At 32.2% G+C, this 26,670-nt stretch overlaps 1 protein-coding gene across 8 annotated transcripts; it reads left to right on the top strand.

Moving 5' to 3' along the window:
- Positions 1 to 6,699: 6,699 nt before the first annotated feature.
- Positions 6,700 to 19,158, top strand: VLN1 (villin-like 1). 8 transcript variants are annotated; one of them, XM_020369185.3, is made up of 24 exons: positions 6,700 to 6,843; positions 6,943 to 7,102; positions 7,905 to 8,008; positions 8,471 to 8,570; positions 8,845 to 8,913; positions 9,397 to 9,630; positions 10,064 to 10,241; positions 10,332 to 10,458; positions 10,739 to 10,904; positions 11,334 to 11,484; positions 11,580 to 11,665; positions 11,761 to 11,916; positions 13,066 to 13,134; positions 13,361 to 13,429; positions 13,520 to 13,657; positions 14,216 to 14,344; positions 14,495 to 14,642; positions 14,778 to 14,788; positions 15,942 to 16,082; positions 16,600 to 16,725; positions 17,277 to 17,339; positions 17,480 to 17,696; positions 18,422 to 18,600; positions 18,824 to 19,158. In XM_020369185.3, the coding sequence occupies exons 3-24, from the start codon at positions 7,953 to 7,955 to the stop codon at positions 18,935 to 18,937; spliced, it is 2,727 nt and encodes a 908-aa protein (XP_020224774.2). In that variant the 5' UTR covers positions 6,700 to 6,843; positions 6,943 to 7,102; positions 7,905 to 7,952; the 3' UTR covers positions 18,938 to 19,158. The 8 variants fall into 8 exon arrangements, with proteins under 8 accessions (XP_020224774.2, XP_020224773.2, XP_020224772.2 ...); XM_020369184.3 differs by having other exon boundaries at positions 6,701 to 6,843; positions 6,943 to 7,036; XM_020369183.3 differs by having other exon boundaries at positions 6,701 to 6,843; positions 6,943 to 7,040.
- The last annotated feature ends 7,512 nt before the right edge of the window (positions 19,159 to 26,670 follow it).

Below are 26,670 nucleotides of genomic sequence, written 5' to 3'. Positions count from 1 at the left end.
AGGTTCACTCAGAACCTCCTACCAAAACACCTCTATTAGGAATCTCACACACATCTCCAATGTCATCAAAGAAATTGAAGCCAAAGTAGATACATACAAAACAACGTGCCCTACAAACACCAACAACCCAATCTCCCCACACAATCAACAAAAATAAATGAATGTGTGGCACCAGAATCGAACAAAAATAAAACATCCTCACCTGTTGCCTTCCCTATCCCCTTCACCAAGTTTGATGAAGTGGAAGCCTCTGCACCTGATAATGTAAACACTCTCCCCGCAGTTGTAGGTCTAGGTGGCCTCGGGGCACTCCCAGATGAAGTCGGCGGTGTTTGACAATCTCTAGAGATGTGGCCTGGCCTACCACATCTGAAGCAAACATTCCCCGGATGAGAACAATCTCTAACCATATGTGCTCTTCCACATCTGTAGTACCGCACCGACTATGCTCCGCCCTGAGCAGTAACAGGTCGAGGTTCTCTACTAACAGCTCCTCTCTGAGACTATACCGGTCTGTCATAGGGTCCCCTCTACTGGCCTCCCCTCCTGAACTCTAGCAGCCTTACCACTGCTACTACCACCCTCCAAACTCTCAACAGTCTTTGCCTTCTCAACCAAGGCAGGAAACTCCACTATGGACATAGGGACTATGACCCTCTTCAGCTCGTGCCTCAATCCCTCTGCAAACTTTGTACATCTCCAAGCCTCAGATATGGCCTGAGAGTAGAAACGAGTTAAATGCTCAAACCTCATAGCATAATCTAGAACAGACAGGCTCTCTTAATGCAATCCCTATCAACAGGTACACTCCTGTTCTCTAACATTTGTTTGGTGTCTCTCCACCAGTACTCAGCCTCGCCTGCCAGTATACATATTGCATAGGCCAACTTCCTTTCCTCAGAAGATCTCAAAACACTGAAGATCTTCTCCATCTCACACAACCACTAATATGCCACATCAAGATCTGAATCCCCCTTGAACTGAAGAAGCTAACATCTCCTAAACTCTGCCTGAGAGACCACCGGTCTAGCTGCCTCAACCGCAGCTCTACCCACCTCCATCTAAGCAAAGTAAGCACTTTACTATTGCATCACTATGGCCATCATCTCCATAGTTCTAGCGATATGATCAAACTGAGACCTCACCATACTAAAAGAATTCAAACATTCTTTTACTAACACTTTACCACTACAACTCACCAAAATTAACACATATCAAAGATATGACACAACAGAAACATAGAAGGATCACTCCCCACAGAGCATCCTAACAGACTCGACCGGCTCTGATACCATAAAAGTGTAACGACCCGCCATGGTCTCTACACTTAGTGGAATCGCACTACTACTAGTGAACTAAGGAAAATATTAAATTGGATAACTCATACATACAGGTATAGATAAGAATAAAAATAACCAAATTCTTTAAATACAAAATAAAATGCCATATATGTACAGTCATCCCAAAAATAATATTTCCTAGTGCCGGTCAAACAGACAAAAATCGCTACCCAAAATGGTAATCCTAACACGAGGATCAAACTCCCCGTCTCGCAGCGGTCACCTCGACTCCAAGCTAGCCCTGATCTGCTCCCATACCAAGTATGATCATCGCAGTTCCACCACATGGAAACAGAAGGGTAAGCTAGAATTCACAAATGAATCATAATAATCTATATTACACAATCGTATTCATAGAGTCACACCATACACTCTATCCAATACTACTCATGCATAAAATACAATCCACCAATCATGAAGTCAAACACCACACTTCATCATATTAATAATCATACAATAAATGCATCTCATGACAGATATCAATGCATATCAATCATCTAATGCGTCGTCACGCATACACCTAGGAGATCTCCACAACAATAGAGCTGTATAAGTGACATTCCATCCTACCGAAACCACCCCAACCGTTTTCACGCCCAATGCGCCCGCTCGGTCACAGCTAAACAGGATATATAATCCTCCCTCGGGTTTACTCGGATGATGTCACTTACACAATTGGAAGTCCAGATCCACCGTCAGGTATAGCACAGCTGGGTACGGGCTTACCACGACCTTGGCATGCATTAACCAAGTCAATTGTGGAGTTCGCCCACCGACTATCCGCAAGGATCCACGCACCTTCCCGAGTACTTGGTTAAGGGAATAACCCTCGACCTCATACCCCGCTCCAACACTAGCTAAGGACTTAGAGGAGACTCACCCAACCCAGTGGCCTATCTGAGCACCACTCTGCCAAATCCAGTGGCCTCCCAGAGCACCACTCTCATATATCAGTGGTCTATCCAAGCACCACTCTCAAGAGACTCTATGTGAGCTCTTCCAGTTCGAAAATATTTTTCCTCTCCTCAAGTCCTAGGCTAGACTCATGCCATAGGCATCACATGCAATCATGCATCATACATCATAATGGTCTGCCCACCATCATGATCAACAATCATACACATGTCATAAGACATCACATGCAATAATGCATCATACATCATAATGGTCTGCCCACCATCATGATCAACAATCATACACATATCATAAGACATCACATGCAATAATGCATCATACATCATAATGGTCTGCCCACCATTATGATCAACAATCATACTCATATGAACATATACGCATGTCATATCATATTCAAACATTCATACGTATCATCACAAAGCATACATATGAATCACACCTCACCATACATCATATATCATACATACATGATCTAAAACTTTAACTTCAAACATGCATAAGCATCAATTCATTCATAAACTTATTCACGCTCGGCGTAGCCTGAGCTCGCCCAGCCTAATCCCAGCCTGAGAGTCCCAAGACTCATCCACGTCTAGCGCATTCAACCTGCGCCCGGCCTAAATTCCAATAACAGAGTTCACAAACTCTCATCCACACCAACAAATCCAGCCACATGCAAACACAAAATACAATGCATAGACTCCATACAACTTAAATAAACTTAGAATCAACATGCACCCATCTGATGCATCAAATTCACTAGAACCCCCATTTTTCCAAGACTTTGAACAATTAGCGAATTCTCCGATCCAACCATGGATCCTCAACTTTCATGCATCAATTGAGTTTCTAAACTCACATGCAACTTAAATAACAAACATTCTAGCTTCCCTTACCTGAAGATTGGCTCAGATAGCCAAAGACTGAACAAAAGTATAATTTTCCCTCGAGGCTCAACTCGGAACTTCAGTCCTCCCAAAACAAGCTTTCTAATCTGAATTTCAAGAAAAGTCAGAAGGAGTTAGTGATCTAGAGGAGAAAAGGAGTCAAACAGAGAAATTTGGGAGAGAAAGGAGCTCACTGACCCAGAGACCTTCTCTCTAAAACTTCTCTCTAAAAACTCCAAAACTCCTGAAGGCCCCCAACCCCCTATTTATAGACTTTCGGATTGGCCCAGAACGGCCCGTACCGAATTCGGAACGGCCCGTTCCGAATTCCCAAATCACGCACAAAATTAACGCCCAGAACGGCCGGTTCTGAAATCAGAACGGCCCGTTCCGGAACTCATCCGGAACGGCCCGTTCTCCCTCTGGAACGACCCGTTCTCCCTCCGGAACGGCCCGTTCTCAACTACAATATGTAGTTCAATTCAGTAGCTTGGAACGGCCCGTTCCAATTTGGGAACGGCCCGTTCTGGGCTACTGAATCAGCCTCTTCTTTTTTTTTTTTTTTTTTTTTTAACAATGTTACAGCGCACCTCTAGCAGAGACTCCCAAGGAGTCTCCACGCTCGGCGTGACAAAGTCTCACTCGGCGACAAACCAAAACCCCAAAACATATGTCACTCACTGATATCGCGCCCAACGCCGTCCCACAATGCCCGCCGTAGGCCATCTAGAGGCTCACATTCTCAAGCTCGCCCGGCGCACACATCCTTGCGCCCGACAGCTTGCCAAAATGGAGCCCTTTGATGGTCATGCGCCCGACGCGAAGAACTGCGCTCGGCGTGATACCCAGCAGCAACCTCAAACTTTCGAAAATCTCTTCAAACCCTGCAAAATCAACCAGAAAACCAACATGCAATCAATCCAAAAGTCCACATTTTCATCAAGTATCACGAAAAACACCTCATTTTCAGCATGCGACCATCAAACAAGCAAAACCCCAATTTTCACCCAAACCCCAAAAAAACCCGAAAACGAATTTCTTCAATCTCAGCCCGAAATCATCAAACCATCAACCCATAAATGAGTTTATGAACTCATTTTCAACAAAACACAGCCAAAAACTAGCTTCCCTTATCTCAGTGCAAGGAATCCGAGCTCCAGGACGAAGAAGACAATGAAAAAGGAGTAGAAAAGGGAAAGATGAGAAGCTTGAGAAGTCTCCGTAAGGCTCTGGAAGAACAACCACCTACTCAACACCTAAGAATCAACTCAGCCACCACAAGAGGGAAAGAAATTTAAAGGGGGGTAGTGAGAAGAAGAGAGTCCATGTGAGTGAGAGTGAGAGGGAAAGAAAAGGAAAAATGGGGTCTCACAAAAAACACGGACAAATAGACATGTGTTAGGCAAAAAACTACAAATATGTTTATATGTATAATAATATATTACCATAAATAGTAGAGGTACAAAAGTAAAATAATACGTATAAATAGACACGTATTTTTAAAAAATCATTAAACTAAAATTTATAGAAACATTAATACTTAATAGGAGAAATCAATCAATACCATATTATCAAACTTAGTGTAATAAAAAATGCACACACAAAGAAACAAACAATTATTGATTCTACATGATGTTATTTATTCTATTACGTAGCTGTCTTATTTTATATATATATTAAGAAAAATATATCAATTTTTTTTCGTCTTTCAATTTTAATTAAGAAAATTACATGTGTCGCCCGTTATTCTCTCGTTAAAGTTCCACATTCTGTTGTACTCCATCTATCTTATAATATTGCAATTTTAACATAAAAAAATTTCAGAATAATTAATACTTTTAATTTTCAATGTGATTCCTATTTTTTTCTCACAAATTATATTAAATTTTTTAATGTAATATGATTATTAAAAGAATTGAACTTTTAATAAAATAATAAAGTGATATGTTTATTATTATATTTTTTTTATCGGAATATAAAAATCTTAAACACAAAAGGGAGAAATATTTAGTCTCTTTTTTAATTTTATATTTTAAAAGTTGTTATTATAAATTATCTCATTATCTTTTTTTTTACTTTTTAAATTCAAAATTATCTCACTATTTTATTTCAATTTCTTCCTTCTAAAAAAAAAGAATAAAATTAAATATTTACGATAAATTCAAAAAATACAAAACTTCTATATACACTAATACTTCTTTTTGTAATTAAAAAAATTTAAATATATTTTTAATTTTTTAAATATAAGATAACTTTATTTTTAATCTCTTAAATTTTAAATTATTATCAAAATCTTTATAATTTTAAAATTTTTTTCTTTTAAATTATTAATAATATATTTAAAAGTAAAATATCGAAAGTTAGATTTAATATAATATTTTTACTAATAAATAATAAATATATTTTATCACAGATTTTTTAATAAAATTTGAATCTAAAAATTAAAAATAAATTTTTTAAAATTATAAAATTAAAAAGATAAATTTTAAAATTTAAAAATTAGAAATAATTTTATATAAAAATATTTTAAATTTTTTAAAAAATACAAAATTTCAAACTAACACCTTCCTCATGTAATAATAATAATAATAATTTAAAAAATACTTGTGCAGAAAAGAGACAGACACCCAATGACATGGGAGTGGGAGGCTCAGGCATGCGAGAGAGCGTTGAAAGTCACATGAATTTGTTTGGAAAATCCAAATCCCTATGTCTATTGCTTTCCATCATCCTTCTTCTCACTTCTTATTGGGAAAAACCTAAGTCCCACATCGACTAGAGATTAGGCAATTAAATAGTATATAAGTGGAAAGCAACCCTTACCTTACAAGCCGGTTTTGTAGGGTTGAGTTAGGCTTAATCCACTATTCTAACATGGTATCAGAGCCATTTAGATCCACTTTAAAAATGGGTCACCCACCATTGATGCATGCCTCATAAGCATGAGGGGGTGTATTGGGAAAAACCCAAGTCCCGCCAATCCTAGATCATTAAAAAGGGCCACCCACCATTTATCCACGTACCAAGCCCAATAGTGCTGGACGTGAGGGGGTGTATTGGGAAAAACCCAAGTCCCACATCGACTAGAGATTAGACAAGCAACCCTCACCTTAATTGGGAAAAACCCAAGTCCCACATCGACTAGAGATTAGGCAATTAAATAGTATATAAGTGGAAAGCAACCCTTACCTTACAAGCCGGTTTTGTAGGGTTGAGTTAGGCTTAATCCACTATTCTAACATGGTATCAGAGCCATTTATAAGCCGGTTTTGTAGGGTTGAGTTAAGCTTAATCCACTGTTCTAACACTTCTCACTTCTCACTTCTTCACTTCACTGCAATGCAATGCGTACAACAGACACTACCCCATTCCTTCATCATCAGTCATCACCATCTTTCTGGAAAGTGAGCAACCACAAACCCACTTTCGTGGGCCCCACTTACAAGCTGGACGGTAAATAAAGATAAGCACGCTTATCATTTTCATTTTTTTTTTCCGCTTTTCCTCAAGTCCCTTTCTCCACCAAACGCTGTTATCATCATTCCAATGCCATTTCACCCTCCAATATAAATGCCTCGTTTTTCCCTTGTCCTCAGGCTCGCGTTTTTCAAACGGGAATATCCAACTTTTGTTCTTTCCCTGTCTCTTCAACCGTCCCCATCACTTGTTAGCTCCCCAATCTGCCGTTGAATTCAATCAAGGTACCAAACTATCAATCAATGATCTTTCCACCCATCTGGTCAACTCACTCTTGTTACTTTGTCTTGCTTCAGAACTTCATTTTTCTTGCTTTGTTGTAGGTAGGAATGAATCCCCTTTGTGGTTGATGCTTCATGTATTTGCTTCAGAGGCTTCAAAATCAGGACTTTGGTTGGGATAGGCTCGCTTGTCGTTGTGGGTATTGACCGATATAGATTCATTTGTGGCCGGCTTGAGACTTTTGTCGATTTTGGGACTTGGGTTGGGCTAGTTCCTCCAAAAATTTCTGAAAGTTTGATTTTTTTTATTATTTATTTATTAATTTATTCATTAGTTTAGATTTCTTGTTAGTTTTGGCTTTCTCCCTCTTCCCTCTTCCCACTTCCCAGTAGATGTAGATGTTTTAATTTTAAAGCATGGATTGTGGGGGTTATAGAATTATAATGATTCAAATCTTACATTTAAGCTGCATATTGCAATTCACTTGAAAATGACTTAGGCTAAACCTAACAGGTGTTGCAGAAACGAAATACACATTCTGGTGTGATAAGTAGAACGTCTTCGTGTAATTTCTTTTTGTTGTGTTTGACAGCTGTCATGGGCTGGATTTTCTGGCTTGATGGAATTAAATTATTAAATTAGTTGCACGGCATTATGGTTAGGTTAAGTAATTAATACTCAAGTGAGTGACAATAGTTGCATACATACAGGTGCCAAGTTCTGCAAATTATGGACACAATAGATATGATTATTATTCTTTAAATTGCAATCTTAGCCGTTTTAGATTCATTGCATAATAGCAGCATGCCTTTGCTTACCTTGATTTATTTAATATTATAGCACTGCTTCTGGATTATAGATGGGCAGACAAAACAACAAGTAATAAATGTGTGGCCCCTACCAAAGTTTCGTTCTACCTTCTCTGATTGCTTTATCAATATAGTTATATCTTAAACCTTACTAGATAAGTTTCAATAATGTGCTCTGAAAAGTGCAATCCTATTAGTTATTTACATATGTCTCAGGTTCTGAGGAGTAACATAGTTTAAATCCTGGATTGCAGAATAATCAAGTGTTGAGTTATTCTGGTGGAGTATTGAAGCCAGAGATAATGCCTATTGTCACTAAAGATATGGATTCTGCTTTCCAAACTGCAGGAGCAAGCCCGTATCCTTACAACCATTTTCTTTCAAATTGCCTTTTAGTTTTGTGTTAGTCTATTGAATAGGTAGTAGTTATTTTCTCTTTCAGTTTTTGATGCTAAAGAAAATAGAATTGATATAAATTTCTGATGACAAAGGCACCAAAATGAAAAGCTGGTTAACTTGCACTAGCTCATGTCAATTGACAACGGTTTCCTCCTCAGCCATTGGTGAATATCTCATTGATTATGGAGAAAAAGTAAAAAAATAAAGATAGGAAAATAAGTTATTGTATTCTAATAATGGTATATTTAAAAATAGTTGGGAAGCACATAAATTTTTTGACATGGAGAGTTATTTCTTGAGTTTTATTCTTAAAGATGTCTCCTAGTTCTTTCCAAATTTGTGTTTCAGGTGTAAATTTTATTTTTAAATGTATCACATTTCTTTGTAAAAGTTTCTGCTATTCTTAGCTTAATGTGCTTAGAGGCCTAGAAGTTTGGTGTATTGAGAACCAGCGATTAGTTCCGGTGTCAAAATCAAGCCATGGAAAATTCCATACTGGAAGTGCATACTTAGTTTTGAATGTAAGATATTGCTCACTTTATTTCCCCATTTATCTTTTTAGTGCATGAAGAAGTTGATGGCTATATCTCAAATGAAATCTAAAATTTCAAGGATTATCTTCATCTTCTCTTCCACTGTTTCACTATCCCTTTTTGAAATTGAACCTGTTACTTTTGGAGCCACCTTTACCATAATGAATTTTTAACAATTCCCTGTCAGTATAAGCTTTATTTTTTATCTAGATTGTCTTGACATACAATTGATCCAGACCTTTTTATGTGTTTGTGGAAACAGGCAGCCTTTCCAAAAATTGGCCCTCCTCAGTATGACATACATTATTGGTTGGGAAATGAAGCAAAGAAGGTTTGTACACTTTCTTACTCACAATGTGGTGTGGTCCTTCATTTTCTTATAACTATTTCTTGTCATGTTTCTGATCATGTTCTCTGTAATCAATTGTTCTCTTCTCTGAGAGACTGAGAATAGAGTAAAACTGTATATCAATGTAATTCATTACATTGGAGGAATGTGAAACTGTAATGACTAATTTATTGTTCCAAGATTCCCTCAATAAAACTTTCTTGATGTGTAATTTCTGTTTATCCAACAGCAAAACAAACATTATGGGTGTGTATTGGTTTATCTAAAAATTGCTTAGTAATTTAAACGTGGTTAATAGACCAATTAAGGTATTAGGTATATTGGAACAAATATCTATTCACAACATTTGATTTGAAAGATAAATTCAACAGTAAACATAGTTTTAAATATGTATGAGTATTTAATTGCTTACTGTGATTAAACATCATGATCAGCATTGTTTGACTGTCATGTAAGTGTTTACAGGTAGACTCAAGCTTGGCATCAGACAAGGCACTTGAGTTGGATGCAGCCTTAGGATCTTGTAGTGTTCAATACAGGGAGATTCAAGGCCAAGAATCGCAGAAGTTTCTATCATACTTCAAGCCTTGTTTTATACCTGTTGAAGGAGTGTTTACTTCAAAGCAGGGGAACTTGAATGGTGAATACCAAGTCAGCCTGTATACTTGCAAGGGAGACTATGTTGTTCATGTGAAAGAAGTGAGTTGTTTTTAAAGTTTGATAATTAATTTCTGTTGTCTGATAGTGTGAATATTCTCCTCTGCCTACTCCTCTTACTGAAAAATTTAGTTATGGCCTTATGGGCAAGAACTTATTGTGTCTCTAGATAATATACTTTGTGATATTCTAATTATTTCAAAGTTTTTTTTGACCATGATTTTTTGAGGGGATGGAACAAGTGATCGAATACTCTACATGATAATATCAATGATGATCACTGCTGAGCTTATACATGTTAGTTTCCAGACACTAAGACAGCATAGCTCTCAATACCATTTTCTTTTCTTTGCTTTCAGACTTTCAGCTGTTTACTTTTTTGCATGTATTTCTTATAATACTTTTTCTACATGTCTTTATGTATAACTGGAATTTGGTTAGTATAGTCTATTTAATATGCTTATATATTCATTAGGTGCCATTTCTGAGGTCGTCATTGAATCATGAAGATGTATTCATTCTAGACACAGCCTTAAAAATCTTCCTCTTCAGTGGGTGCAACTCTACCATTCAAGAAAGAGCCAAAGCTTTGGAGGTTGTTCAGTATATCAAGGAGAATAAGCATGGTGGAAAATGTGAAGTGGCAACAATAGGTTTTTAAATATACACTGCTTTTTTTTTAGTGCTTATTCCTGTTTTGTGAGGGAAAGATGGTGCATATCATAATTGTACTATTGTTGTAGAGGATGGAAAATTTGTTGGTGATTCTGATGTGGGTGAATTCTGGAGTTTATTTGGTGGTTATGCTCCCATTCCTCGAGAATTGCCTTCTGTTCAAGAATCTGAGGCTCCAATTGTAAAGCTATTCTGGTGAGGTTCATATAATGCTTTTGTGATGTGTTGATGAAACAAACTTGCTTGACCTTAATTATTTTTATGTTAAACATACAAGATTGTTTGAATCAATAATAGATCGGTTCATATTGGCAGTTCAATGATCAACTTAAGGCATCACAATTAATTGACTAACCCAAATTATTTTATTAGTTGGTTTAAGGAAACCTGAAAGAGAAATAGTTGAATGAACTTTGTTTACTTAAAGAAATACGTTACTCTTAGCTAAAGAGTGGTTGTTTTCACATCTCAACAGGATAAATTTGCAGGGAAAGTTGTGTGAGACTGGAAGCAATGCATTCAGCAAAGAAATGCTCGAGACAGACAAGTGTTATATGTTGGACTGTGATAGTGAGATTTTTGTTTGGATGGGAAGACAGACTTTATTGACAGAAAGAAGAACAGCAACCAAAACTATAGAAGTAAGACTCTCTTCTTTAAGTTTCCTTTTGTTTCATGGGAATGGAGCTTCAGTATATATCCCAGCTTTCCAGTCTGTGTGTGACTATGTGGTACTATCAATTATTTCTTTCATAGTCCCAAAAGAATGAGGGTTAGTCTACTGATGTCAAACTTTCATTTATAAACTAAAATCCCACTTACAATCTACCCTTGCCAACTGCAGTTCCTCCTACCGCTTGCTTGCTATTCATCTTTGTTCATGAAACCCATATTGCTAAAGAAATATATATTTTGGTAGTTTTCTTTGTTAAAATTTATTTTTTGTTGTGTTTGCTTTGGAGACAAAAGCAACAGATCAGTTTCATTAATGCATGTATTCAGCTGTGCTCGTCCATTAAGCATTGCATGGAGGGCATTGCCAATGCTCACCATTATCTCCATTTTATTAGGATTTTGTCAGAAATGAAGGCAGATCAAACAAGACTCATTTGACATTTTTATCAGAAGGATTGGAAAGTACCATCTTTCGGTCATACTTCACTAATTGGCCCAAAACGTTGGAGCCTAGGCTTTATGATGAAGGCAAAGAAAAAGTGGCAGGTTTAATATCTTATACAACATTACTTGTGTTTAAGTGTACGATTAGGGTGTTATCTATTGTTCTTTTCTTTATATTTGTTTTTTCTGCGCCTTAGCCATATTCAAGCACCAGGGTTATGATGTGAAAGAGCTTCCTGAAGAAGACAACGAGCCATCTATAGATTGCAGTGGCACATTAAGAGTAGCTTCTTTCTCAAAATCTAGCTGTTTCTTGTTCTCCAATAATCATACTTGTCTTTTCCTGTGTTTTCTGTTAATTGAATACTGCAATTTCAGGTTTGGCGGTTGGATGGTGATGAATTGTCCCTTCTTTTAGTTGCAGAACTGACAAAGTTTTACAGTGGAGATTGCTATATAGTACAGTATACATTTCCAGGAAATGGAAGGGATGAGACTCTGTTTTATGCTTGGCTTGGCTCCAGATGTGTAATGGTAGGGACTAGTCAAGGTTTTTTGTCTTCCACTAGGTAGTTTTTTTACTTGTAATTCATACAAATGGATTAAACTGTCATTTTAGATTACAACTACTTCAAACAAGCTTTTTCCCAATAGGTGTGGCTGATTGCATGGGTCAAATCTTGTCTATACACAAATCATTGACCTCTAAATCTTCTTAATGATTTCTCCTATATTTTTTTTTCTTGGTCTCTCTCCATTTCTAGTGATAGGGCTATCTCTATTTCATCTACTCATTTTCTTGGGCTTCAATAAGCCTTCTCCATATATGACCAAATCACTTAAAGCAAGATTATACCATCTTTTCCACAATAAATGTTACCCAAAGGTCCCTAGCTTTATTTATAATATTCATTCCTATGTTCATAATCCAATGCAACATTCTCATTTCTGCAATATTGAGTTTCTCTTTTTGGGTTTTTACTTTTTAACAACCAACTTCCAACTTCCAATTCCATATAACAGTGCAAGTCATGTAGCTGTGGTAAATTTTTCCTTTAAGCTTGGGCTATTCCTATTTGTCATAGATAACATTTGAGACACTCCTCCATTTCATCTATCTTGCTCGAATATTACATCCTTCTCCATCGTTTGTATGATGGGCCCAAGATACTTGAACTGCTTGATTTATTGTAAGGTATGGTCTCTAAGTTTCAATTATAGGCTAATATCAATGTGCCACTTGCTAAACTTGTATCCCCTATACGCTGTCTTTCTTTTACTTAATCAAGTAAGTTAGTCTCCAGATCTCTAACTTCCTATTTATTTTCTGCTCAAAATTGACCCCTAATGCAAAGCTATAGTTGTTTGAAAAGCTGTCATTGTTAGTAAATTATAATAGTCTAATATTCTCTCTTTAGTTTTGGTTGTGTCTTCCAACTTAGTTTTGTTGAAATTATTGATCGTGACATTTAATTAATTTAAAATATAGAGAGAAAATTATAAATGCAATTTCATTTCCAAAAGTTGTCTAAAGTTCTCAATTTTGTTTTCCATGATGTATTCAGTTCTTCAACTCTTGTAACAATTGATAAACTTGTAATCTCATCTTTTGGAAATAGGGTTGTTACTTGTCGATAACTCAAAACACAAATTGCCCTTTTGTTCTATGATTTTTGCCTGCAGGAGGATAAAACAGCTGTCATTTTCCATATGAGTACTATGGCTGATTCAGTCAGGACTAATCCTGTTATGGTTAGTACTGTTCTTGCGCTGCCATCTCTTTCATAATGTGTTGATTGAATGTGTACTATAATAAAACTATAGCTTTGGGAAATGTGTATTGCGTACAATTTTTATCTTCTCAACAGGTGTTAGCTTATTGCTACAATCTGCATCTTAAACACATTCATATAAAAGATATATAACTTTCCTGCACTACATGCCTAATGTATTCAATTTACATCACATGTCTGTTCAGGCTCAAATCCATGAGGGTAAGGAACCAGCTCAGTTTTTCTCAATACTCCAGAGACTAATCGTGTTCAAGGTATGTGTCCAATATAATCTCATTTTTAATTTGTGTAATATTAAAAATAGTAACATGCTCCAAATTCTTCATTTTTTTTGTTCTTGTAAGGGGGGAAACAGTTCAGGATATAGGAAGTTTATAGAAGAAAAAGGTATAGTGGATGAAACTTACAATGAAAATCTGGTTGCTTTGTTTCAAGTACAAGGTACAAGTCCAGATAATATGCAGGCCATCCAAGTTGATCATGTAAGTTTCAATATTGACTTTTTATCCACAGTGGAGTTTTTTTTTTTTTTTTAATATATTATTTATTATTATTATTATTTTATTATTTTAATTTTTAATTTTTTTTATCTTTATTATATTTTCTCTAATTACCTGAAGAATGGATAGCATGGCTTAGAGCAAAGCTATTGGATCTTTTTTTCCTTTTCTTTTCTAAATGGCATCAGTTACTCTTCATTACTAATTATTTCAATATCTAATATCTTGTTCTTATTGAATATGTGAACTAAAATACTAAATACTTGGTCCAACGTATTGTGCTCTATTACGTCTGGTCTATTGGTTGTGTTGTATATGTCAAATCTTTAATAAGTTTCATTTGTTGGCTGGAAGCAAAATACATTATAATTAGAATAATCTCTTTGAAATTTATATTCTTTTTTCTGTCTGTTGTACTCAACATGGTGCTTAATTTTAAAACATTTTGTTTGTATCCTGTTTTATTTTTTGATGCATTTTATTCATTTAGTTATTTATTATTTGTTATCATGTGTTGATTATGCATTAAAATTGTTATAGGTTTCAACTTCCCTGAATTCATCCTATTGCTACATTCTGCAAACTAAAGCTTCTATCTATACTTGGATCGGGAGTTTATCTTCATCTAGAGACCATAATCTTCTTGATAGAATGGTGGAGCTACTTAATGTATGTCATTGTAACTGATATATGGTGCTGGAATTTTTTATCCAAGTCATAGTCACTCACTGCAATGGAAGCATTTAATAAAAAGTTTTTCATTCGAAACATTTCTTCTAATGGTGTTAACTTGTACATCATTTCTTGTGCAACCTGCAGCCAACATGGTTACCTGTTTCTGTGAGGGAAGGGAATGAGCCTGATATTTTCTGGGATGCTCTCGGTGGAAAGGCAGAGTATCCTAAGGCCAAAGAAATTCAAGGATTTATAGATGATCCACATTTGTTTGCATTAAAAATTACGAGAGGTAAGAAAAACATCCTATTAAGAAAAGTAATTTAGATCTCACTTGGTTTAGAACTATCCTGGGTGAAATGACAGGGAAAGCATGTCTAATTGATGGTTCTGTTTCTCACGCTCATTTATTGGAATTTCAACTCAGGAGACTTCAAGGTACATTGGTTCTAGAATCTAAAACTGTTCCCATCACATGTAATGTAATCAATAATTATTTGAATACCTAATACATTATATAAGTTTGTGTGTATAGCACAAAAAATATTATTGCCAAAAAAGACTGAGATAAGACACACCATGATATGTCATGGATATGGGGATACATTTTTTTTTTTGAAATTTAAGATATACAGAACATTATGGATACATTAATAAAAATCTATATAAATGTAGAATATTGATAAAGAAAGAGACATTAAACATTTTTCATTAGTTCATAACTATGATGATTATAATTCACAAAAAAGATATTTGTGATCATAACAAAAAATACAATTTCTGCCCATAACATAACTAGTCTTAGTTAACTATATCAGTAAAAACATTTTCTGTAGAACTTAAAACAAATATTGACTCTATAGAATAACCTGCAACTCAAAAGCATCATTATTCAATTACTGTCTAATTCTAATTGAATCACTCTTCTCTCCCCGGTTACCATCATCCAAAAAAAGCATAGATTTTAAGTCTAGTTCATCTAGAGAAAATTTGTCAATTCAAGAAGTCCAGCATCATCATCAGGTGGATGATGTATATCTCCAGTAATATTCCATAACCTTGTGCCTCCTTTTTATACCCTTCATCTTTCATGGATAAAAGTCGAAGGTTGAAATGCACGTAAACCAAATCTTCTATCCATTTTGGGTTGGTTTTGTTTTACTTCAAAGAATGAATAAAGGAGTATGTAATCCAATTCCTATCACAACACGAGGAAGAACGTAGCTGCACATGAAGCTTTTTGGATATGTATCCAAAAGTATTTTAGATAAAAAGTTAATAAAAGAGATAGGATACATTTTGTATACATATCCGGAAGTATCCGAGGAATATTCGTGTCTAGTGTGGATATGATTCTATTGCTTTTCTATTTTTGGAGTATTGAGGCTTCATAGCTAATAATCACTTAAATTATCTGCCCTGAAATTGAAATATGAGTAGCATCAATTAGAATTAAGGCCTTTTCTTTCCCCTTAAATTCTATGAACTTTGTATTATGGCCTTTTTTTGTGAGTATTTTCTTTCTGCACACGCACGTGTGTATATATATAATTTTAATGTGATTATTTATGGCCTTGATATAATATTTCAGGTGAAGGAGATATTCAATTATACACAGGATGACTTGGTTACTGAAGATGTTTTATTGCTTGATTGCCAAAGAGAGATTTATGTTTGGGTTGGCTTACATTCGGTTGTCAAATCAAAACAAGAAGCTCTTAATCTTGGCTTGGTACCTATATTGATCTCATTGATAGCTTTTACACTAATTGTCTCACCACGACGTTGTCACACATATACAATTAAGTCAATATGTCATTTCACTTATATACGACCTTCACCTAGCCACTTCTTTTCAATACTTCACCCACATTTGAATTCCCACCATTCATATGTTATAATACTTTGTACTTCTACTATTTTTTCTTGCATGAGTGTGAATCTCGGTCACAACCTCTGAAGAACTTTTTTGCCAATGAATCCTATTGCTTCATGAAAATGCCTCTACTACACAAGTCATTGTTTTGTTTATACATTTAATTCAGAAAAAACTAAGTTTGATGATTGTTTTGTTTCTCCATTCTTCATTATTTACTAATTATATTTGACATTCTCATTTTAGTAAGTACTTTTTATTCATCTATAAATCGAGTCATGAGATCTAAGTGTAAAATTTTCAGTTTTAATGTAATATGAACTTATTCTTTGATGCAATATGTTTTTCTTACCATGAAAATTGTTACGAACAGAAATTTCTGGAAATGGATATCCTTGTTGAAGGTCTATCCCTGAACATCCCTATTTATATTGTAACGGAAGGTCATGAGCCACCATTTTTCACTCGTTTCTTTTCATGGGATCACTCAAAAGAAAATGTAAGTCTTCTCCCTTCAAAATTATAAATGTAGTGCAATTTATGTTGATTTGTTACTTTAGGCAAAAATTATGTTGTAATGCATTTTTCAATTATTTAGCTTATTGGTTTTCTGTTTTCATTTTCATTTATTCTTTTTTGTACATTATGCTTTCTTCTACATGCCTTTTAAGTGTTTATTTTTGAATTTATATTTATCTGATATATATTTTGGCAAATAGACAAAATCAATATTTTTTGTTTGTGTATAACTTTATTCAATGAATTGGATGTACAGTAAATGAGGAATTTGATATTTGACTCAAAACATGGAAATTTGTTTGTCTATTTATGCTTTGATGAAATTGTCACCTATACAATTTTAATATCCTATGATAACAAATAAATACATCATTACTCATTAGTTTAATTGACCCTACACTGCTGTTCAAGTTTCACCATTGAAATATCAGGAAATGTTAGTTTTTCTTTATTCACAATGCTTGAAGATTTGGTGTTGATATATTATTGCTGTCACCCATCTTATTAACTATTTTGAAAGAATTGTTGCAGATTGTTGGTAATTCATTTGAGAGAAAGCTTGCAATTCTGAAAGGAAAATCAAACAATCTAGAAGTACGTGATTGCCTTGGTAGTATTAAATATACATATCTTTGAGGAAGATATCAGTCTTGTTTTGAGAATTTATAAATAATAATTTCAGAAGGTTCTCTGCTTTGTTAGTTTCCTGTTTCATCTTCTTTTCCTTTATTCAGGGACGTAATAGAACACCATTGAAAGCAAACTCCAGGGACTCTACTCCTAATGGCCACAGAAGCATTTCTGTTTTCTCCAATGGCCGTGGAAGAAGTAGTTCACCTGTACCTAGTGGTGCAGGCTCGGATCTTAGGCAATCAGGCGATAGACTTCTTTCTACCTCTCCTCCACTTGCCAAGAAGCTCTTTGAAGGATCTCCTACTCATGGTAGTGATGGTAATAAGAATCCTTCTCATCAATTTATGATGTAAAATTTAATTAGTTGGACAGTTAGCCAATATGTCAATGAGTTTCTCTTTGGAGTTATATACTGTAAAGTTGGTATAATTGGATATCGTATTCCCCTCTTTCTTGAATTTGATTATGTTCTAAGAGTCTGTTTCAGTAAATTTCTTCAAAAGCATTTGTAGGAGAAAAAATAAGAAGGAAAAATAAAATAAGTTTTCCTATAAGCTAAAACTAGTTTATACACAAACTAATTTGTAATTTTTTGGAAAAGTTACATGAGAGAGCTTCTACAAATTAATTTATATATATGCTAATTCTAGAAATTAGCTTATACGCAAGCTAATTTTTAATTTTTGGAGAAGTTACACGAGAAAACTTCTATAAATTAGCTTATGTAGCTAATTTTAACTTATAGAGAGTTTTATTTCATTTTTCTTCTTTTTTTTTTTCTCCAAGAAGTGTTTTTGGAGAAATTTATCCAAATAGGCTTTAAACTATTAACTATTCAAATTTTGAATGTATTCTCCCAACTTATAATGAAGCCAAATTATAATGAAGGCTAGTCAATGATTGTGTGAAAAGTCTAGGGATGATACTTGAGCCACTAAAAGAAAGGGAACTGAATGTGGATTACTGGAGTGCAATAGAATAGTATTATGCTCTCTTATATTCATTCAATTTTTCATTACATAATCAGTTATTTTTTTCACCAGAAAAAACAATGCCGCAGTCTTGTTCTCCTGCAACAGAACTGAGCTCATCTGCTGAGACTGCAAGTTTTACTCAAAAGGATAGAAATGTGAATGGTGAGAATTCGGCTATATACCCTTACGAGAGACTGAGGGTGGTTTCTGCCAATCCAGTAACTGGCATTGATTTAACCAAAAGAGAGGTACTACTGTCTAAACTCAATCTGTTTTGCTAACATCTTCACCTTGCTTCTTTTTCTTTGTTCTTGGAGGATCAATAGGAAAGACTAACAAAATGAATATCTCTGTTCCATAAGTCAAAATATCATGCAGAACTTTTGTTATTATATGAGATATGGATAGAGATTCATTCTTTGCTTTACGTTCTAACACTGACTATTGGTCTGCACTTTGTGATGAAACTAGGTATATTTATCTAATGAAGAGTTTCGCGAGAAGTTTGGAATGCCAAAACCTGCTTTCTATAAGCTTCCTAAATGGAAACAAAACAAAATGAAGATGTCACTCGATCTATTCTAGAGCAAGGCTAAAGAATGCATGGGTTTTGTGACACTACATTACAACACTGTAGGATGATACAAATTTTTTTAAGCGTTTGGGCTTGAGTAATGAGTATCTCCCTTTTTTGTGTGAAATATATGTCATAGTATTCCTGACAACATATTTATTCATTTTATCTCTTAATGTACTATGAACATAGTGTTTTTGAGGTATAAAATGTTTTTATGATTATTCGTAAATTTGAATTAATGAGATAAAATATTAAATAATTTTAATTTTTTAAAATTTTATTTTATAGATTTGATCTATGTATTAAAGATATTTAATTTAACGGTTGAATCGTTAAAATTTAATGTAAAATAAATTATTGAGTGAAACTAATCTTACAAACATTAGGCCAAAAACTAATTTTGTATTTAAGTTTTATTCTTGTACAATTAACCAATTATTTTATTTTATTTTTAATTTTAAACTAAATTTTCAATTAAGTTTAATAATTAAGAAGTTTTACCATATTATACAATAATAATTCATTTGATCACTAATTCATTACTTTCTAACAGTTTTAAATTAAATCTAAAAAAGTTTAATTTTGAAAAAATGATAATGATAGTAATTATAGGTATTATTTTTAATACAATACTTCTTTCAAAATTTTATTTATCGAAATTCAAATATATATATTTTAAATTCATTTCAAATTTTATTTTTTCAAATAAGTTGTGAATAAAACAAAATAAATAAAATTGATATTTATACAAAATAATCAAAATTAGAAAATATTTTTGTAGAAGAACCTAAAGAATTAATTTTTAGCCAAATATTCATACTTCCTATCATCTTGTTACTATCATTTTTGTTAATCATACTAATTTTTTTATTTATGAAATTTAATCTTTATAGTTATTTTTATCAAAGTTTAAAGTATATTAATATAATATAGTTTTTAAAATTTTAAATTAATAATCCTATAATAACATCTATATATATAATTATTTAAATTAAAATTAATTATTTCAAAATATATAAAAAAAATACGAATTTGACTAGGGTCTTAAGGCCATTGCCTTAGTCATGACCTTGCAACGATAACAATGGTGGTAGTAGAGATGATGACATTGGTAGCAACACCTATAACCATGCCACCTCCATAATAATGGTCGCCACCACGCCACAACGATGAATGTAGCGGTGAAAACAATAATGAAGATGGTAATGATAATGATAATGGTGAATGTTGGTGATAGTGCTAGTTGTGGGGGTGATATCCAATGATCACATATTTTATTATGAGGATGAAATAGTTAAATAATTGATAAAAAATAATTAATAGTTGAGATTAAAACTTAATTATAGACACATACCTATAAGATCAATATTATTATCGTTACCACAACTATCATTATCATTACCAACTATTGTCATTGCCATCATCATTAGCTTTGTTATCGCTGCTATCGCCACTATTGTCTTTGTCATCATTTGGCGAAGATGACGATAATAATGTTGTTGGGTAATGATGAAGGTGACACAATGCTGAAAATGATGGTATCAATGACGATGGTTACGGTGACGTTGTGACCTTCATGTTTAATTTAAATTCTTTGCTAAGTTGATATTAATTTATTGATGATTTGTTAATTAAATTATTTGTGTTGTTGTATTTTAATTTATTTAGTTGTTTCTGTTTGGTTTTAATTGAATTTATTTTTATTATGGTAATTAGTTTATTGTTGTTGTTGAGTTGTTTTAAGTGGTTTTTGTTCTTTTGAACTTATTTAGTGTGAGTTGAGTCTTTTGGGTTGGTTTGAGAGGGGGCTAACTGAGTTGTTCTAAGGAGTCAAGAGAGGGTTCTCATCTTAGGAGCTCATAACTTGCTTTCTGAAGAGGGAACAAAAGAGAGAAAAAACTTGTGTGAAAGAGTTTCCTTGCCTTGACTAAACCTTCTTCTCCCCTTTTCCCTTGCTCGTGAAGTTGACCCTAGCTCCTGGAATCCTTGGGCATTCTTGAAGTTGGTTGTCTTGTTTCGTTGTTAGTTGAATGGCTGAGGGTTTTTAGTAGAGAGAGTGTTTGTTCGGAGTCTTTGGTCTTTTGTGTTTCTTGGCTATTTGAACTTGAGAGAGGTAAGGGAAGCTTACTTATTCCTTTGTGTATTTTTCATGCTAAAATGTGGTCCAAAATACACTATATTGATTGTCAAAATTCTTGTTGGATGCTTGGTTGAGTTAGATGAAGTGGATTGAATTTGATGAGTTGGTTGATTTATGAAATTTTCTTATTTGCATGTTATTTTTGTGGTTGGAATCATGTCCTATAATGATGATTATATGAGTTCTGCTAGTTTAGAATTAAGTTTGGAGTTAGTTGATGAGTTAAGGATGGATTTTGGTGGTTTGGGAAATTCAAAATTTCTGAGTTCCACAAAGTGTAGACCCTACAACTACGTCGATCAAAAAAACATTAAGTTGGGTGCAATGAAGTCGGAATTAGCTTTTGTGGTCATCATGAAAGTTGTAGCCCTAGTTGTTAACTTTTCGATGACACTAGAATCACCCAAAAAGAAGGTCTAGAATTCAAATTATGACTTTTTTAGTGAAAAGGTTAAACTGTCAGCTTTTATGTAGACTGTTATGGTTTTTGAAATCTTCAACATAGTAGATGATGAAATTAGAATATGAGATTTTCATAAGAGTTGTATATAACCTTTTTATATTTTATATGAGATAAAAATGAGTTTGACATGATTGATAGAACTTCAATTGTGTTGTGTTATGTAGAAGTAGTGTTTTATGCTAGTTGATAATTACATGTTGAAAATGATATATGTTACTTCTCTTATAACATTTGGTAATAATATATGATGTGTTGAGATATTAAATATTGAAATATAATGATTTTTTTATATTTAAATGATGTTAAATGATAATAATTGATGATTAATATTATTGATGTTGAATGGTATATTGTTGATTAATTTGATGAAAATTGAAAGTTGTAAAGTTGTATGCTATATAAGTTGATAAGCTATAGACATATGGGTTAGATACATGTTTTAGCTATGGTACATAAAAATTAGAAGGGAGTAAAGTTGTTTTCAAAAATTGAATATCTCATTGTGCGAATATATGGTGTGGTGTTCCGAGAGCTCGGTTGAAACCTTTTAATTAGTAGGTAAGTTGACCTCTTAATCGGTAAGTTGTTTTTCAATTATCTCCCTTAAGTTTTATTTGGTATCCATGTGTGAACAATTTCAAGACACACATGTATAAGGTGATCAACCAAGTAAAGTACCGGGTCGAAAATTTTGGTCTTTAACCTAGTATTGGAGGATTGTGGTACTTTAAGGGTAGTTAGTTGACTAATCTCATAGGTGGCTTAGTGTTGCATGTTAATGTTGTGGTAGACTCATAGCCAAACTATTACACCTTGACATAGTATCATACTTCCTAGTTTAAGTGACGAAATTTGAGAAATCAATCTATCTCATATTAGTTGTTGTTTCTAGCCTTGTGCTAGTTGTTGTTTTCTAACTTTAGTGTCAACCATTGTTTTCTGGTATTATACCAATTGTTGTGATTCGGTAGAGTTAAACTTCTTAGATTGCTCATCCTATGTTTTGAGATGTTAAGTTGTTGTGCTGGTGATGTTATTTTGTTGTAAGTTGTTATATTTTGTTGTGATAATGTTGTTTATAAGCTGTTATATTGAATTTTTTTCACAAGCTTATCTTGTGTTTTCTTTGTGGTGAGAACTGTAATGATTAAACTTGGTACGAGAGCAAAATAAGATTAGAGAAATGATTTGTGTTGATGGCGATTGGTCACGTTGAAGGTAGTTTTGTTGATGGCTACTATAATGTAATCATGTTTTGTATAAATGTCAATCGACGCTTCGATTTATTTTATTTAGTACTATATGTTGTTTATAACATGTATGTACATGATACTAGTTATTGGTTATATGATAAACTCTATCTTCTAATGCATGTCATTTAGTTTCCATGGCATGATAATTATTCAGTAGTATGTATAATAACCTGTCATTACAATGTTGGTGTCAACATTGAATGTTTTTATTAGATAAAAAATAAATGCTAATTTAATTATAATACATATGATTATTAAATAAAATTATTAATACTAATACTAATACTAATAATAATAATAATGATAATAATAATAATAATAAAATTATTATTATTATTATTATTATTATTATTATTATTATTATTATTGATGATGAAGATTTTTTTAAAAGGGCTATTTACGAAGGATGTGTTATCAAAGTTTTATTTTATTTCTATTTTTTTTTATCACAAATGTTTACAAAATAACATTTTTTTCTTCTCAAAATTTAAGGTGTTTTTAAATTAAAATTATAAATTTGAAAAGAACGCCAATCTAGTCATGTTAACTATGGCACCAGTTTTATATTATAAATTTTAGTTTATACTTTTGAATCATAATATTTTTAAAATCTATATCCTCATTTCATCACACTTTTAATTTTTAATTTTTATTCGCTTCTAATACTATTTTTTAAACTTAAATTTTAGAAACGGTTAAACCATAAAAAATTGAAAGATTTAATCAAATAGATAAAATATAAAATAAAATGCCAACTAATTAGTTATAATCCGTATGTGGTAGTTATAATACATCATATCCAAATTTGCAATTTTTAAATATTTTGATAGCTTTCATCCTATCTAAATTAATATTATGATAATTTAGTTGCATTATATTTCTTTAACTTAACTCATTCAAACTAGTACTGTATGATAATTAATTGGAATATTTTGACATTAGCAAAGTGAGATCGTCCAAGTTTAAGACATGCAAGTGTAATTCTTATTCGTTAAAAGAAAAATTAGATTAAATATAATATAAAATTTTATAGAGGAAAGAAATCGTTCCCTTTATATTATTTATCCATAAATATTTATACTGTAAATAATGAAATATTACTTTTTAGTTTTTACTTTTCGTATAATTCATTTATCTATACGTTTTTAGTTTTTACTTTTGTTTTTTTCTTTTATCACAAATGTTTACAAAATAATATTTTTTTCTTCTCAAAATTTAAGGTTTTTAAAAATAAAATTATAAATCTTAAAGAACGTCAATCTAATCATATTAACTATTATTGGCGCCAGTTTTATATTATAAATTTTAGTTTATACTTTTGAATGATAATACTTTTAAAAACAATATCATCTTTTCATCACGTTTTTATTTTTATTTTTTTATTTTTTATTCCCTTATAATACTATTTTTCAAACTTAAATTTTAGAAACTGTTACACCATAAATAAATTGAAAAAAATTAATTAAATAGATAAAATATAAAATCAAATGCCAACTAATTAATTTCAACCCATATATGTAGTTATAATACATCCTATCGGAATTCACTCAGTTTTAAATATTTTGATAGTTTTCATCCTATAATCGCTCCTATCTAAACATTATGATATTTTAGTTACATTATATTTATTTAATTTAACCTCTTCAAACTGTTAAATAACTAATTAGAATATTTTGGCATTCACGAAATAAGATCGTTCGAGTTTAAGACATGCAGATGAAAACTTCAACTCTTTATTTATCATTTATGTGGATATTTTTTTAAGAATTCAAAGTTAAAAGATAGAACTAACTAAATGTAATTATTATCTGCTACAAGAAAAATTAAATTGAATATCTAATATAAAAATTTGATTTTGGCGCCATATTTTAAAATCAAACGTAGTCAAAATTCTCTATAAAAGATGAATAATATTGTGAGAAAAGAAAATTCAAAACTTTGAAGAAAAGGGTCTTGAAAGGATTTGAAGTCTCCAAACACGAAAGAAGAAAAATGTCTCAATTAACTCAACAATACTATCACAATGGTGGAAAGAGTCTTGATCACACTTTACAGATTATTGAAAATGAGTTGATGAAAGATGAACTAGAAGAACAATGTAAAAATATTGAACACTACAATATAATTTTCAATGACTATCATCGATTGATGACGGGTTTACAAGAGCAGTCCTCCAACATCATCACTCAAGTTCTTCCCAATTCATCGGATAACTCATCAATATTAGCTCAACGCAAGAAATATACTCATTGGACTGAAGATGAACATAGGTAATTTTTTATTGTTTACATTCAAAGATGTTTTCTCATTTATTATGGTTAAAAAATTAACATTATATATTTATTTCATTTATTATAGGTTATTTCTGATTGGACTTGAGATATATGGCAAGGGAAATTGGAAAAAAATTTCACAATATATTGCAACAAAATCTCAAAGCCAAGTGTCTAGCCATGCACAAAAGTTCTTCCTTCGCAAGAATAATGCATTGAAGAAAAGAAGAAGCATCCATGATACAACCTTACAAGACATGGACACAAAGGTTCCTGACCACATTTATCAACCAAATCCGGTTCTTCCAACTCCAAATTTTGTGATGGATCCACAAAATATGCATCAAACACAATATATGTCGCAGAATTCGGTTTCTTGTCTACATCTTGCAGTACAACAATTTCTTAAATGAAACAAAGGCAATGCATGTTGTTCAACCTTCCAAAATATATGAATCATCAATTTTATGAATAGTTATTTTAAAAAGGACTTTTGAATGTGAAGCTTGCTAGAAGTTCCATGTATGTATAGTTTCATTTAATTGTCATGTTATGACTCATCATTATATTCAATTTTTGTTATAATCCTCTTAAATTTTAGTTATTATCATTTTGATCCTCTCAAATTTTAATTATTTTTGTATTGGTCCTTTGTTACTTTGGACTTAATTTTTTTTTTTTTTTTTGGTTCTTATAATTTTTTTTGTCTTTTTTTCTTTTAGATTTAACATTAAATTTGACGACAAGAACCAAAATAAAAAAAAATTCAAGGATGAAAATAATCTTTTTAAAAGGACTAAAAACAAAACACCTTATAAATTTTATAGAAACTAAAAAGTTATTTAAGCCATATATATATTATATTTAAAAATTGTATAAATAAATATTTTTAAATTTATTAATTGTATATTATATTTAAAATAAATATCTTATATTTTGATGTAAGATTATTTTAATTGTCGATGTATAATTTATTTTAAAAATATTAAAATTTAATTTATAAATAAAAAGTTGACGTGTAAATTCATTTTATACGTGGACAATTATTATATTCTTATTTCATATTATAAGTTTGAGCATTTCTCTTAAATGTTAAAATTTTTCAAGAAACGTATCTTCTTTTGATTAAGATTCTATTTTTAATTTATTTTTTATAATTTAATTTGTCTCAAATATTATTTTTAAATGTAAATTTAAATTTTGATGAACCATAATAAATTGAAAAGATCTATTTAAAAAATAAAATTTATTAAGGTGACATTAGAGTTCATCCAGAATTTTGATGAACTAATTTCAATTCATCCAGAATTTTTTTACTTGATAGTCACATTACATCAGCATATATATAATTTAAGGTCTGTTTGATTAAAAAGATTAATAAATAATGATTGGAGGGAAAGTGAAAGTAAGATTGGTTATTTATTTGCATACAAACGGCGAAAGTATGGAATTAAAATGTGAGTCTTTTCAATAGTGAGATGAGTAGAAATCGCAAAGAAATAAATTTAATTTTTCCTTAACAGCCAGAAATTAAAGCATACATTTATTTATTTTTTATTGCTTGCGGTGGTCATTTGTTTTGGTGGATATAGAAGGTTTTAAACTGGCACAC

This window comes from Cajanus cajan, chromosome 3 (genome assembly GCF_000230855.2).
Source record: "Cajanus cajan strain Asha chromosome 3, NIPB_CcT2T_4, whole genome shotgun sequence".
Taxonomy (NCBI): Eukaryota; Viridiplantae; Streptophyta; class Magnoliopsida; order Fabales; family Fabaceae; genus Cajanus; species Cajanus cajan.
Note: the sequence above shows the minus strand (reverse complement) of the source record. Positions and strands in the feature narration are given on the sequence as shown.

What these genes read in the sequence shown, in the direction of transcription:
- VLN1 (XM_020369185.3), top strand. Translation starts at nt 7,953, where the DNA reads ATGCCTATTGTCACTAAAGATATGGATTCTGCTTTCCAAACTGCAGGA. An exon ending in ATTGCAGTGGCACATTAAGA is followed by an intron (nt 11,666 to 11,760) that starts GTAGCTTCTTTC and finishes CTGCAATTTCAG; the next exon opens with GTTTGGCGGTTGGATGGTGA. An exon ending in GGGATCACTCAAAAGAAAAT is followed by an intron (nt 16,726 to 17,276) that starts GTAAGTCTTCTC and finishes GAATTGTTGCAG; the next exon opens with ATTGTTGGTAATTCATTTGA.